The 15583-nt window shown below is 38.3% G+C and overlaps 1 protein-coding gene across 5 annotated transcripts in view; it reads left to right on the forward strand.

Moving 5' to 3' along the window:
* Nucleotides 1-15583, forward strand: part of RAPGEF5 (Rap guanine nucleotide exchange factor 5) — a 269897-nt gene that overhangs the window by 220624 nt on the left and 33690 nt on the right. For all 5 annotated transcript variants that reach the window (XM_072964867.1, XM_072964864.1, XM_072964865.1 and 2 more), the window contains 6 exons: nucleotides 3318-3396; nucleotides 7125-7266; nucleotides 8443-8540; nucleotides 10332-10362; nucleotides 11499-11577; nucleotides 13828-13977. In XM_072964867.1, the coding sequence (XP_072820968.1) occupies nucleotides 3318-3396; nucleotides 7125-7266; nucleotides 8443-8540; nucleotides 10332-10362; nucleotides 11499-11577; nucleotides 13828-13977 (579 nt within the window). The remainder of the gene's footprint in view (nucleotides 1-3317; nucleotides 3397-7124; nucleotides 7267-8442; nucleotides 8541-10331; nucleotides 10363-11498; nucleotides 11578-13827; nucleotides 13978-15583) is intronic.

The following is a 15583-nucleotide window of genomic DNA, read 5'->3' on the forward strand; positions in this document are numbered from 1 at the left end:
GCCTGTAGTTTCTATACTGCAACAGTAATTACTGTATTTAAGAAAGCTACTACAAAATGCTACATTATTTTGGGGAAGATGGGGGTATTCCCAAAAGGATGGCTGAATATTTTTGTCAGTGATGAGCCAGGAACTTGGGATTTGATTTAGTAATTGATTTAATGAATTGAATTTCAAAGAAAAGTTATTTTGTATATTAATACTTAGGTATTCATTAAGCTAGAAATCAAAATGAATATCTTTTTATTCAGAATTAGTCTATACGGCAACTCTGAATGTGTTTAAATGAAAAATGTTTTTTATACACAAAGGTGCTTTTTTACCTAGTCTTAAATTACCATTAATTAAGCACTATATAATATAATAGATAATTATAGTGTTTTAATGGGGATGCCGATGGATTTGCTGGTCTTTCTAAATGGCCATTGTGGCTAATAGTCTTCAGGGGATCATTTATATAGCCATTGTGGTTCTAAAAATATCTCTAAATACCAATGGGACAGCCTGTTTTGAAGCATGGTTATTATAAAATACACTTTTATTTGAAGTGTGTTGTTTTCATTATATCAATAAATTACTTTCATGAGCAGGAAACGAATATCAGTGCTGAAAAAGAAGCAAGGAAAGCTGTTTATATAGAAAGTTTTCAGGACATCATGGTAGTTTAATAGAGAAAGATTTAAGTTAGGAGTATTGGGAATCGATTCTATTCATTAGGATTTTTAGTTATTCTCTTCATTAGGTTTTTAACTAGAGCTGTTTTTATGTAGCCTCATTGTTTTATTTTAATTAATATTTCTATGGCAGAGAGGTAATTAGGTACGTGCTGTTAAATATTAAATATGGTAGTAGCTTAGGGGAAAATAAGCATTTCTAGGTCAAAGCCCTTAACAAAATATTGTCATATGTGAGTTGATTAATTGAATTGAATGCCAGACGGTTTTGCCACCATCCAACCAGATTCTCATAGTCACTCAGTTCATTATCTAAGACAGTTCCAGAATGGAATGACTGGTGATGTCAAAGTTAAAGGTTTTTCTTTGTATTCTCAGCTGCTAATGGAGTAAATCTTGATTAGAGAATACTTCCAACCTCATTAAATTAGCTAAGTATAAGACCATCCCAAAGAGTCTGAATCTGAATGTCATGCCAAGAATTTTGTATGCTGCATGTGTGAGGTTCTCAGTGCTATCATCCGGTGGTTTCTCTGTATTGTTGGCTCCAATCTCTAGAGACCCACTGAAAACCCCCAAAATAGATTCTGGGCTACTCTGTAGTCCTTGCTGGCTGTATCTAACAAAGAATGCAAAAAAAAAAAAAAAAAAAAGGAAAAGGTGTTCATTTCCACTCAGACCAGAGAATTTGAGGATTCTCATCAACCATATTCAGTGCAGAGAAATGTTATCATTTGTGAACATTACTGTTCAGTAGCATCCCAGAATGATAGTTTTCAAGTTGGATTCCAAAATACCCTGGGAGTTGAGACATTATGCCATTGTTGGGTCTTAACTTTAACTATTTAAAACACTGTAATGAAAGAAACACAAAGTTTCCAGTGCATAGTCCAGATTTTTCACTAGAATGCCCAGCGGTTAACTTGCACTGCCAGGTTAACTAGTTTGGGGTAGGTCTTGTAATAAAGCTTCTCCTGCCTTTCTGTGCGTAGATTTGAATTGTTTGTAAACAGGGGCCCAGAAGAGAGTGCCCAGCTCTGCTGTGAATGCAGGCTGAGCATGTCCACTCATTCAATTGTCCGGTAAGCCACGTTCCCACTGTTTTCTAGTACGGGTCTCTTTATGCCCAGCGAGGCCCAGGCACATCTGTTTGAGGACTTGCTCTTGCCACAGAGTAATAGTGAGTGAAACCAATGACTGTTCACATACTGCAGTGTGATAGAGCCTTACAAATTTAGGCTTACTTTACATTTTGGTGCTATTTGTCCAATTTATTTTTTTAGTAAGGAATACTAAATACTTACCTAAAATAAATATCTTTGAAGAAATTCTCCTAATACTCTTCATTAACGCCTCTGGTTCATTTAAAGGGCCTCTTGCAAGTTGAAAGCAAACTTTTTTGTCAACCATTACCATTGCAACCACTTACCTGTGTGGATCAGGGCTATTGTGATATTTTGCAACATTAACAAACCATAGAAATAAATTAACCCCTGCAGCTGATACAGGAATGTAGATGTCATTCACAACTTCTTTTTATCAGAGTTTTGTATTCATAAGCATGGTCTTTTTTTGCGTTGATAACTTTTAAAGTAAATGTTGCTGGTTATTTCTAAAATTCTGGAATTTTTCCAGTCTTCAACATAGAGTTCTGTACCAGGCAGTTCTTTGTACTTACACATTTATTGTGTAAGAGAGCATCAGTGCTATTGAGTAGACAAGCTCATGATTCTTACAATTTATTACTATTTCAAATAGCTCAAAATTTGATATCCAGAATGTAGAAGATATGAAAATTAAATATCATAAAATGCATTTTAAAGCAAGGAGATTAGATAAAGAGTGCTAGGGCAAAAAGTCTACTTTGCGTTATGAATATAAATCTTTTCTATCATTTTGGAAATTATATTGGAGGTCAGTTTTCCTGTTTAGCAGTTCCATATCATAAGCCAAGAAGCAATAAAAATGGAGCCTGTTTTTGTTGGTTAAAGAGGTGGAAAAAGAAATTAGGAAGGAGTATGTCATGACACATTATGCCTGCTCTCCACTTTTAACTGGGCTTAACTTTCTCTTCATGGCAGTAAGAAAATCACTCATCACTTTCCCAGCTTCTTACAGATGCTTTCCAGAGATAAAGGTGAATGGCCTTGGAACCTGATGTGTGTCCTCTGGGTTTTATTATCCATTGTTCTTGCCCTAGACCTTGGTAAATGGCTTTAGAAAAAGCCTTTACTTATTGGAACATGTAGGCTTCATTCCCTGTAGGTCTGGAGTGCCTACCTCGGAAATCTTATAAAATTTATTTTTAAAAGCACATTTTTTATGCATTGGTTTTCATAACATCTGTACCCACAAATATAAATGATGTTTTAGGAAAAAAAAAGATGACAAAATTGTATGTTTAGAGAGACTTACAATAAAAAAGAAAAAATACTTTCATTGCTTGAGGCATTCTATATATGGAGTTTGTAAAAATAATGGATAATGTAATATATTTTGTGGCTGAAATTCTCCTGACCTCCACCCTCCTCCTGCCGCCACCATTTATCATGTTTCTGCTGTGCACACTGTTCTGCTGCCTGGGTAAGCAGCTGCCCTTATCACCAATTTGTTCACTTTGTGTCTGTTTTCCTTCCTTTGCAGAGACCCTCCTTGACGACTTCCTTCTCACGTACACGGTCTTCATGACCACTGACGACTTGTGCCAGGCGCTGCTGAGGCAATATCCTTCACTGACCTCGGGACGCTGCAGCGGCTTCCTCTCACACCGATGCCTCACCTTAGGAATGAGCTGCCTTTCTTCACTTATTCAGCCCCTCAGTAGAGTACAGCTATGTCAAATACGTCGTGCTCGCCAAGGTGAAAGATGAAATGAGACAGACGAGGCAGGGGGACTGGAAATGCAGAGCTGCTGTTTCCACATTCCATGTCGGGGGTAAATTGTACTGTCCGTATTATGTTTTCTCCAAACCTCTGTCTCCAGGCTTTAGAAATCTGGACATGAACTTGGCCCACTGGGTAAACCCTAGGGTCAGGAGGTTGAGAGGACTGGCAATACATGAACTAATGAAACAATCAGCCAATTAGTGCCAGACCACTCAGGTGGGAAAACATACATATGTGATAGTGTGTTTCTGGGCAGATGTCCCCAGGGGAGACAAGGGTTCCCCACATCGGAGGTCTCACCCTCAAAGTCAGTTGTCATTTCGGAGCTTTGTCAAGGCACGTTCTCTTAGGATGATGGAAGCTTTAGGATTTTATACACCAACTAGAACAGGTGCAATAGATGAAAGGCTGGAAAGCCAAGCCAAGGGAACATATTTAGAGTTTCCAAATGAGTGTCTTGCCTCACAATGTTTAAGGAAGATGCTGCAAAAGTATTTCAGTAGCCCTTTAACTGTCAGGTTTTTACTAAACCAAACTGAAGATTTCACTTGAGCCCACATGAAAATTTTTAGGAAGATGGGTTGTTAGGGTTTTTTTGTTTATTTGTTTTTGCATATACCTAAGTTTGATTGAACCTTGATGGTAGTGGTCTTGGTAATAATCTTCTCCTGATAAATAATTGTTACATTTCTTCCCCACTTTACAGCATTTTCCTACTTAAGAGAATACTTTAAAATGCCATAAAGGCATAATCGAAGTAAAATCCCTCTTAATAAATATATAAACTAAAACTAGTCATTCCTTTTTAGTGCTTGACTGTATTGCATGGCTACACAAAGCTACAAAGGTATTTTGAAACTTTCTAGAACCAGTTCATAAAATTGATCTTGAAACATTATTAGTTGTGAATTTGGAAAATTTCAAAAACAGATTTCTTCCACAGCTTCCAAGTAAGGGTGTTACTAGGAAATTTAGCAAGAATTACAAGGTTGTCAAGTTCTTCTTTATAAGTGTTTTGGAAAAATTACCTATGAGCTAATTTCTTCTACATTTTAATGTTAACATAATTCCAAAAGAATTACCACCTGTTAAATAATAGTTTGTTTTACAGCAAATTAGATGCCTTCAAACTATTATTTTTAAATGTGATCCTATTTTTATTTGTGATTATTATTGAACAGATTAATGCCTCATAGAATTCCCCTGAAGAATCTCTGGAACTTTACTTGGATATAAACATGTTTTGAGTCGTTGGTCAGGACATTTTATATGAATATTTAGTTCCAGTTCCTAGCAGGCTTTTTACTAGTTATAAAACTCATGAAATACAGAACATTTTAAGCCAGAAGTCTTCCTGCATGATTATTTCAATATATTTGCAGGCTCTGCCTTTTATGAAATAATAAAAACTACAAAAATATGGCATCCATATTTAATCTGAGATATATTTATGTACATCTTAGTGAAGATATCTTTTACATTCTACTGCTATCACCTTCTAAGGAGAGGTCTAAATTATTTTTTTGTTTGTTTTTCCTCATTGATTTTGAACATTGCTTACAGATTAGGGCCGTTTGTGCTGTGTTTGGATATCTCACGTGGATATTTTATTGTGATAAAATTTAAAGCTTTTCAACTTTTATCATCAAAAAAAAGCATTACTTAAGCTCACAGCCCTAGGTTGGCTAACGTTCAGTGCATTATGCTAAAGGTATAGCTCTCACCTAATGCCTTCCCACTGTCCCCTCCCCCAGCTGAACGTGTACATCAGTGTAATCTAGCATGGGCAAAAAGTGCAAGAATGAATGGACCCTGATACAGAAAACCAGGAAAGTACAAATGTAAATTTAATCAGTAAATATTTTTAAAAATACATCTTGTAGGGAAGAGAACAAGGTTAAGTAACTACATGGTGGTAACTATGAGTAGAGGAGAGTAGTTCAGGTTTCAGTCCTTGAAGTTGCTTAATCTGGCAGGTCCATGATTGTAGAACAGATATGCAGCCGCAATAAGAAGCTCATCTCTTCACTTACATATGCTGACATAAGAGAAAGAAGTTGTTAGTATTTGTTAATTTTCCAGATGTTTTTCTTTATCATTAGTCAAGCCATGATAGTTAAAGGAAAAGAAGAAAAGGACAGTGGAAATAATTTAAGATAATCTTTATATTTCGCCTTTCAAGAGAAACACTAGAAGAAAGATACTCTAACAGATTCTTTATGTGTTTGCCTGAGTTTATTTCACAGGTAGAAATCAAAGAAATCACATGACCTTGACATTTTTTTGCAGGTTGAAGAGGCAGTGACTAAATTATGTTTTAAAATAATTACAAAGCCTGATGCAGAATGTGTTCCTAATTTGCAGTTATAGATCAGCATTAAAGAACACAGAATCCTGTCCAGCAACCCCAAAGCCTACCTGTGTTTGGTATTACAATATTTTCTATTCCTACTTAACTTTTCATTGTATCCAGGATACTCAGGAATGATAATTTGGAGAGCAAAAATACTAGGTTGGTTTGGAAAACACCAAGCTTCTGTCTCATTCCTAAGGCTTTAAGTATGTTGCCTTTGAGATTGTTATTTTTATATAATTTTAACAGCATAGTTAATGTGCAGTCATTGTATACAAATGAGGAAATGCTTGTAAGTACAATAAAAATAATTCACATTCTCTGAAATCTCATTACCTTAAGGAGCCACTGTTAACTATCAGTATATATCTTTCCAGGTAATGAAATTATTCATATAAATAAGCATAGTTAATAGAAATGGATCATCCTAACTTATTCTTTTCTTACTTGTTTTCCTACTTAATAGCATATTATGAATGTCCTGTGTCAGTAAATGTACCGCTGGACCATTGGTTTTAATGGCTTTAGAAGAGCCTGTTAAATGAATATGCAGTAATTTATTTAACTGTTCTCAATGGCTGAAGCATTTAGGTTACCCCTATTTAATTCTTTTTGTCCTGGTGGAAATAAAAATTAACAATTCTTTTTTATTTACGTTTGCACATTTACCCAAATTTTTTTCAAGTAGATTCCTAAGGGTGGATATTTGAATCACGTCACAAATGATACTCCAGAAATCTGTGCTCATTTGGGCCTACTTTAGAAGTAACTGGTTTCGCGGAATGTGGGTTTCTGAGGATCAAAGTTTATCTGGCCTAGTTCTGATCTAACTTTTATGGAAACAGTGTCCACCTATATAACGAGGCTGGATCTCTTGGAGCCACCCTTGATGTGAACGGGCCGCCTGGCATCTCTTTGGGGTGGCATTAACCCCTGCTGCCCAGGGGACTGTGTCGGCAGCTGTCAGTGTGATCCTCTAATCCTTATACTTGCCGCCTGCCACCAAGTCTATGTAAATCATTCGCGTTGACTTTTGCTCTTTTCAGTGAGCATCTTTTGCTCTCCCTACACATTCTTTTCTTCCTACATCTTTAGATACACATAGTTTTTTTGGAAAAAGTGCTTTAGCATATTTTGTGAAAACAAGAATCAACAGATTGCCTCATATTTTCATTTTCAACAACGTAGTATTCTTTCTTAACCGTCTGCACCTATTCTGCTAAGAAGTTTCAAGGCAAAGAAAACTCAGATGTTCCTTGTCGGAAACGTAAGGTCTTGCATCTTGTTTCCCAGTGGATTGCTCTGTACAAAGACTGGTTACATGAAGATGAACATTCAAAAATGTTTTTAAAGGTAATGTGAAACTTCTAGTTTAATGCCAAATGACTGATACTATTTTCAGTTACGCTTTTCAAAAATCTTACTCATAGGTTACAATCCTCCAACTTGTTTGTAATATTCAGGTTATGATTCAAAGAAAGTATTGATTTGTTTTGACTTCTGAAGCCTGATATTCCTTACAATAGATAGAAATTTTTTAACTTTAAATAGTTCAATATGAATAAATGTTACAGGCAAATTTTACAATATTTTAATTTAAGGTTATATATTTTATAAGTCATGGGAATTTTGATTGCAAGTGAAATAACTAAGGAAGGTAAAATAAAACATGCTTTAAAACTTGATACTATTTAGTATGTTGACGTGTATTATAAGTTTAAACTAACCAGCCCCATAGCTATAATAATGGGATAAAACTATATCATTTAAAAACTATATTGACAAGGTATACATCATGAAACCTTTTCAGGACATGGTGTTTTTTGAGAAATTAAAGTAATAATAACTTGTAACATAGATATTAACCTAGATTCACATTTGAAGTTAGATAAACTGGTAAGTTTTTCTAGTCATTATTAGGCTGCAGTATCTTCAACACAGATGATTCTCTGGAGATGATTTGTAAACAGTCGGATTCCTTTGGCCATCAAAACCATATTAGCTGTGCCGGTTAGTATAGAGAGGGGTAGAATGGAATTCGAGCAAGGAAGAGTTCTATTTCAGAATAGACAAGTGTCTAAACTGACTTTACCTTTCATGAAAGAAATCACTTTGATTTCGAAATTCAGGTGTCATTTAGACATCCAGTTGAAAACTGGTGTAAACCAACTCTTTGATTAAAGGCAACTAGGTCATTTAATCCAATTGATGTCTTTTCCTCCAAAATGATTATGTGGATATTATTTCTAAACATACAGAACAGGCACAGAAATCTTGTATAGTTAGCCAGAAATCTCTGAAGTTTCCAGTGTTCCTAACCTGAAGCCCCTGAAAGCTTCCAGAGAGCCACTCCAGTTGAGTGTGGGCCTAGGAGGTGGAACCCACTCAGGATCTCATAGGTACTGGTTTAATGCCCTGCTTTGGCCTGAATCCCACCTGTTTCCCTGAGCAAGTTAACCACTGTATGAGTCTTAGTCCTTACAAAAGAGGCATTAAACCAATTAAGCTGCCGTTTTCTTTTTCTCCCAGACCATTTATAGGAATGTACTGGATGATGTATATGAATATCCAATACTTGAAAAAGAACTGAAAGAATTTCAGAAGATACTTGGAATGCACCGTCGGCAGTGAGTATTTAATTTTGCTTATCACAGTTAATGAAAGAAAGGAGCAGTAAATGTGACAAAACTTTGGGTGTCTCTTAAAGATCATTTTGAACATTTTGACTTTAAGATTCATCTTGATGCCTCCTTTTCTACTAGTAAATGTCTGTTTTGTTTTTCTAGCTCAAAATGAATAAACACTAGATCAAGCTTATTGGCTGTTTTTACGAGCGCCCTTCTACTCCGCCATCTTCTCTCTCTTATTGGCTGTTTTTTAACCCTTTTTGACATGATAGAAACAAACTGAGCCATGACAATGTGGGTGCATAAGAACAATTATGTGATACGTTATAATTTAATTGTAAAAGTGTAAATATTTAACTGGCCATTTGGAGGGCTCATAGCTCTCTCTCATGGAATAGGAAAAAAAGTTTTACAAATAGGTCCCAGCAAGTCATGGAGCATTTTAAAAGCTCAATTTTATGGATTCCCTGAGGTTTCTTTATCAGTTTAAAAAGATTGAAGAACAGCGTTTCCTCAATGCCTTTTGTCATGTCCAAGTGTCCCTGAGGTATCTGTCATTAGTCTTTCAAGCTGTCAATACCTGACTTTAACACTAACTCTCCTTATTAATTTTGGTAAAGAACAACAAGTCATTATTCACTTTTCAGATATAGCTGCAAAGTTCATCTGAAGGGAAAAATTGTTTTCTGATTTACAATATAAACATAAAATGCATCTGTTTTCAAGTGTGAAAAACTTCTATTAAGATTTCAGCAGTCACAAATGTACTTCTTATAGAGAAAGTTAATTCAGGCCTTTCAGACTACTGACTTGAGATTTAAAGCCTGGCTTCATTTTAGTAAATGGAGATCCTATGGCAAATAAATGGCTATGTAAATAATTTTAGGGAGCAAACAAATCATGTCTAAGCCTTAATCCCCAAGCATGAAAATCACACATTTAAAAATTCAGAAATGAGGCACAAGGTGTTAGAAACAACTACTGTGAATTTGGGTGGTCTTCTTTTATCACAGTCTACATTATAATAAATTTCCATAGCATAAGACTAGTATGAAAATATGAACAAATGAAACAACAAAAAAGAAGAAATGTTTACATCAAAATAATCTCCTACATGGAATTTGGTCTTGCCGCAAGGCAGGCCTTGTTACAGTTGGGCAGATTTAGTTCTGGTTTGATACACACTTAAATGCATTAAATACATTAATGGAATTTAATACATTCCATTTGAAAAACACACATTAAAATGAGAAATAAGATTTAGTAAGAAATTAAAATAAGAAATGAGATTTAAGTAAGAAAATGATCTAAGACGTGATTCTTGGTATAAGATTATGAAATATCTTTAGGTTTTTGAATGAGATTTGAGCTGGGGCCCTGCAGAATGTCCCCCAGTCCACCACAAACTGAAACATTCTGGAAAAGATCTGCCGTGGCTGACTTATTTAGCTTTCCGAATAACAATAATTTCACCTAGAAGCTATCAAAATATGAGAAAACTTAAGAGATTCTGTGGGCTGAATAAATCCAGCTCTTCACTGGGTGCTCACTTTCTGTGGATAGAAAGCAAAATATACCTGTTGAATAGATAGCTTCTTTTCTTCCTGGTTCACCTGACATCTGGAGCCCAATGTTTCCTATGTTACACATAGGAAACTGATGAATACTGTGTGTTTTATCTTTTCAAAAAGCAAAAACCTGTGTCCAGTGCCCACAAAGTAGTCTCTGTGACAATAACTGCATTGTTCTGGGTTTGAGGCCAAGACTGACTTCTTTTCCTTTTTCTTTCAGCACTGTTGATGAATATTCACCACAAAGGAAGGTAAGGCAGACCCTTCTCTCTGCAGTGGGTTGATGGGGTTTGGAGACCTCGCCTGGCCTCACCTGGCACGTCTTCATAGTTAAGGAACACCACCTCCTGTGGAGCAGGGCCAGGCAGGAAGCAGGGCTGCAGCTCTCTTGAGCTTTCCTGCTTCACTTCAGTTTCCCTGGGCTGGTCCAGATCCAGTTGCAGCAGGTGCCCTTGACTTTCTGATATTCCACATTTCCACGGTGCATTTTAGAGTCTCAGAGTTTCCCCAGTGTCCCCAGAATGATGTAAATTCAATTGTCAACTATGGATGTAAAAACAGAAAACAATCTACACAAGAATCTTGACTGCAAGAGTAAGGAAGACTTGGGTGGGGAGGGAGGGTATAGCTCAGTGCTAGATTGTGCGCCTAGCATGCACAAGGTCCTGGGTTCAATCCCCAGTACCTCCATTAAAGATAAGTTTTTTTTTAAACTTAATTACCTCCTCCCCAGAATTAAAAAAAAACTAAAATCTAAAATATATATAAAAGATATATTTAAAAAAAAAGTAAGGAAGTCTTGTCAGAAGAGGGTTTCCACTTTTCAACCTAAGAGAGAGATGGTTGCAAGAATGAATGTTTCCTGTTAGGCGTGATGGGGGAAACACAGAATGACGTGTCAGGCACAAGTTTTGTAGGAGCTGATGTATCAGGGGGATAATCATACTGCATAGTGTACCTTTTTCCCTTTAGCAAGTCATTGTACTACAGCAGAAGTATGAAGCTGTCTAAAAATTGCATTATCTAAAAGCAAGGTTGATATTGGGATGGGGAAACCATGTTTTCCTTAAGAGAAGAGTCTGTGAATATTTGTAGCAGCCAGAGGTTAAAAATCACACTGATACTCTCCAGTATGTTGTAGGGAATAATTTTAGGGGCTTTTTCCCTGCCACTAGCCTTGGCCAAGATCTGTCATGTGGCTCTGACTCTTCACCTCCACATGCATTAATTGAGGCAACTCCCAGTTTATTCCTTTAAGATTGGATGGGTGGGTTTCATATCAAAAAAAAAAAGTTGGCACACTCTTTTGGAACATGTTGCAAACAGCTGTGGTTTTCCAAAGGGCAGGAATACATTCATTCATTGTTCTTGTTCTCCCTTCTCACAGAATAAAGCCCTTTTCCACCAATTCAGTCTGAAGGAGAACTGGCTCCAGCACAGAGGAACTGTGACTGAAACAGGGGAATGTGAGTGTGATTTGCACGAGGATTTGGGGTGGGTGGGTAGTAGCTCCTACCCGTCATTCTCCACCTGTAACACATCAGTGTGCTTTTAAACCACTGCCAGCGGCCCCACCCCTCCGATCAGCACCCAAAATGATAGTTTTTCTTCTTTTGCTGTGGGCGTTACAGTTTTCTTCATCATAGAAGACTATCCCAGGGACCAAGGACATTTGTAATCTGAGAAGTAAGGAAGAGAGACTGCAGGGAGTGCCCTGCGCTCTCCGGGAGAGGTGCAGAATGGACAGGAAAGGCAGCCTTTTCCTCTTGGCCGCCTTCTCCCCTGCTTCATTAGCGCGGTGTCTTGACTCACTGGAAAGTCCACTGAAGGTGGCGTGCAGGGCTTTGGCTGAGTCAGTCCCCGAGATTTCAAGAAGAAAATCTTGGCGGGAATAACGAAAGGAAAGATGTACATTCAAAACTCCTCCAAGGCAGGGCTGTGCCGGGCAGCACCACGCGTACAGTATGTCCTCTGTCCGTGCTGCTGCCCAAAGGGCTCGTGACCCGCCCTGAAGAGGGCTGCTCCATCAGCACAGGGGAATCAGCTCTGCAGCACTCTGGAGGTGCTGACGTGCTTTCTGGCGGTACTGTTTTATAACGGAACAGGAAATGGTTTCCGCCTGTTTGGGTGAAGTGAGTCAAGTGCAGAGCTGGAAAACGCTTACACCCATGCAGATATTCACACTATTGTAACTTGGAGACTTTCTGAGACCCTTAAGTGTGGACGTTGAATATTTGCTCAACTTCTTGAACAACAGCGTGTCACGAGGATACCTCTTCTGTTCCATTGTTTGTGTAAACAAGCAGCCCGTGATGGCCCTCACTGTGTCCAAAGTGTCATCTGTGCCAAGTGGAGAGCAAATGAAATGACCTTCCCTCCTAATCTCTCAGTTGCTGGTCCCCCTTTTCCCATTTGTCTTACAATTAATTGTATAATTTTCCAAGCTGAGAGTCAAAGAATCTGAGTATTTCAAGACACCCCCTCACTCCCCGCCGGCCTCTTTTTGTTCATCATTGTTTTAAGCAAGCTGTACACTTTCCTCACATTTAGTGGTTTGCAGGCTGTATCTTTGCCTTGCTCAAAAATTCCATCTTTCTATGGAAGGAAAAAGCCTCTCACCAGTCTGTTGACAACACATAAAACAACTCTTTGTCAGATGCTATTGTTTTAGTGACACCCAACCAGACCAAAACCAAAATGCCGTCAGTGCCTCCTGGTGGTGTGTTCACTTTGAGGTTTGTACTAGTAAACTCAGAATTTGTCTTTTGCTTCATCGGCATATCTGTGAAAACAATCCTGGGTTTCTTTTTGTGGTGCCAGTTAAATTGCATGTGAATTTCTCTAGGAGCTGTACTCCTTTTTTTTTTTTTTAGTCTAGAAGACTAAGTGTATTACTGTCCCTCTGTCTTTTCTAAAGAAGCTAGTGTTTTATACATTCAGAGTAGCTGATATAAGAGGCAAATAATGTTGTCAGTTATTTCCATTGCTATTAAAACAGCTTCTCCTATCAAATCATAAACATTTTTCCAGGGCCCTGTTCACCCTGGTAGTGATAATGTCCTAGTAATAATGATCAGCACCGCAGACAAGAAAAAGGAAATTAAAAAGGCTGGAAATGTGACCTCCATTTGGAAGGCAAACTCACTACCACCTTGATGGGGAGGCGAGGAGCACATCATTCTTTAATGGTCAAGAAGGCTGAAGCCAAAAACCATGGCAGATGACAGATTTTTAGATAAGCTTATGAGAATTCGAATAACAAAGGGCTTTATTCTGTGCGAAGGGAAGACCACTGTGACGGTCTGGAAGAGGACTGTAAAATTAAAATGTGTGAGTTAAGACATTGTAATAGACTGCTTTGGGGGACCTCAGTGGCACTCAAAGAAGGGGCTTCGGAGTCCTGTCGTGTGGCCCAGACTCCAGCACCTGTGTTGTGGTCAGGCCGCCTCCACAGTGTGGGTCTCTCCTTATAGTTCGGGCCGCCTATGCACTGCTCAAGCTTGTCCCCCAGCATTATAGTGTCTGCATCTGCCGTGTGTGCAGGCACGCACTTCTGTGCATATACCCTCAGGGCCTGTGCGCGTACATAAATATGTAAATCTAGCTGTGTCTGGTCTGTACTAAAGAGAATAGGAGGGTGGGTGCCTTGACTTGAAAAAGTCTGTACCTCCTGGTCACACCTCTTTGTTCACTCACAATTCTTTCGCCCCGTGCAGTTTTTTGCCACGTCTATGTAACGGAGCACTCCTATGTCAGCGTGAAGGCAAAAGTATCCAGTACAGCCCAGGAGATCCTGAAAGTGGTGGCAGAAAAGATCCAGCATGCGGAAGAGGATCTGGCTCTGGTTACCGTCACATTCTCTGGGGGTAAGTGATTTTCTGTCCTTGAATATTAATCTTTCACTGGATCACCTCCAAAAGGAGAGAGTTGACATTTTTATGGCGTAATCGTGCAGTGCGTCCCTCCCGGGTCCGCAGCTGGATGACCACAGGAACAACAAGAAGCCGCCTACCAGAGATGTTTCCATGACAACAGTTGGGTACTGTTGGATACTGAATTTCCTCCCCAAGAACTGAATAGAGAGGCACGCCAGTGTTTTGAAATGTGTTATAAGGCTTTACATATTTTGTACTCTAGATAAGCCTTCTGTTTTCATATTTAAATTAGCTTGGGAAATTGCTAAAGGATGAAATTACTTTCGGAAGAAAAAAGAAAGACAGCCTTGAACTAGTCATTTTGCTGGCTGACAGTTTAAGACTTAAAGACTCCATACTGATGGAAATAAAAACTGTACAATAAGCCGAAAGCTCACAGGCAGTGTTCCTTCAGGAGGACATGGGGAGTGAGGCCTGGTGATAGCTTTTCCTTCTGTTGGGCCTTATTTATCCTCAGAGAACAGTTTATTGTCTGTTTTGAATAAGATCACACAGATTACGAGCTGACACTATTGATCTATGTGACCTGAACAGACCCGAACATTTTCACTGGAGCCTGTCAGATCTCAGCGTCTCAGTGTCTCTGGCCTCCTTTTTTGGCTTACAGTCTTTACTTAATATCTCATTAACCCTGAGAAAAATACAAAGAAAGAAACTTAGCCTCAGTAGTTGAAAAATGGGAGTAACTATGTTAACTAATGAACCAGCGATGGGGTGGGTGGGGGAGGGGGAGCAGATAAAGGGCATTCCTGTTTACCCTTTGTTGTCATTCTACAGTCAGGAGAAGATCAGAACGTACTAAAGCATTATGTGACGGAATATTACTTCTTTGCTTTGTTACTCAGAGGCAGGTAAAATGGTCCTACAATTTAGTCAATTACATATGCAAACAGGCAGCCCTTCTTCCCGGACCTAGTAAGTGAGTCTCTCCTTCCTCTCCCTGGGCCCTAATTGTACATTCCATCAAAACATTATCAAAAGAAAAAGAGCAAAAATTTCAGAAACACGTGGACTACATGAATTTTAATCCAAAAGTGGTTGACTGTTTAACAAAATATTGCAGATAAATCTGATAGTTGTATATTAATTTTAAGTGACCAAAAATAGTTAATGATTCAAAACACTATTAAGCTTCATCAAAACCAGCATTTGCCTCTCAAGACAGAAGGTAATTCTCGGGTCCCCATTCAGACAGAAGGTTCTGGGGAAGGAAGGACTCTGGGTGAACCTGGTGGCACAGATGAGACCCAACCCCCTTGGAGGATGACCCAGAGGTGGCCCAGGGCCATACGTGAATCTTGAAATTAATGAGTGGCTCTTTTACTAGCCAATATCTATTTGATGACTGTGAAATACCATTTTTACACCCTATTAAATTAGATTCATCTGGCGTTGTAATGTGGATAGACTCAGAGTTAATCATCACTAGAGCTATCAGCTTATCTCTTGAATTATCTCACAGATTTGGAAATGTGCCATCATTTTCCACCAATTAGTAGTTTTGTCTGTTAAGAACCTTTTTGCCTGCAGCTTCGTA

This window comes from Vicugna pacos, chromosome 7 (assembly GCF_048564905.1).
Source record: "Vicugna pacos chromosome 7, VicPac4, whole genome shotgun sequence".
Classification (NCBI taxonomy): Eukaryota; Metazoa; Chordata; class Mammalia; order Artiodactyla; family Camelidae; genus Vicugna; species Vicugna pacos.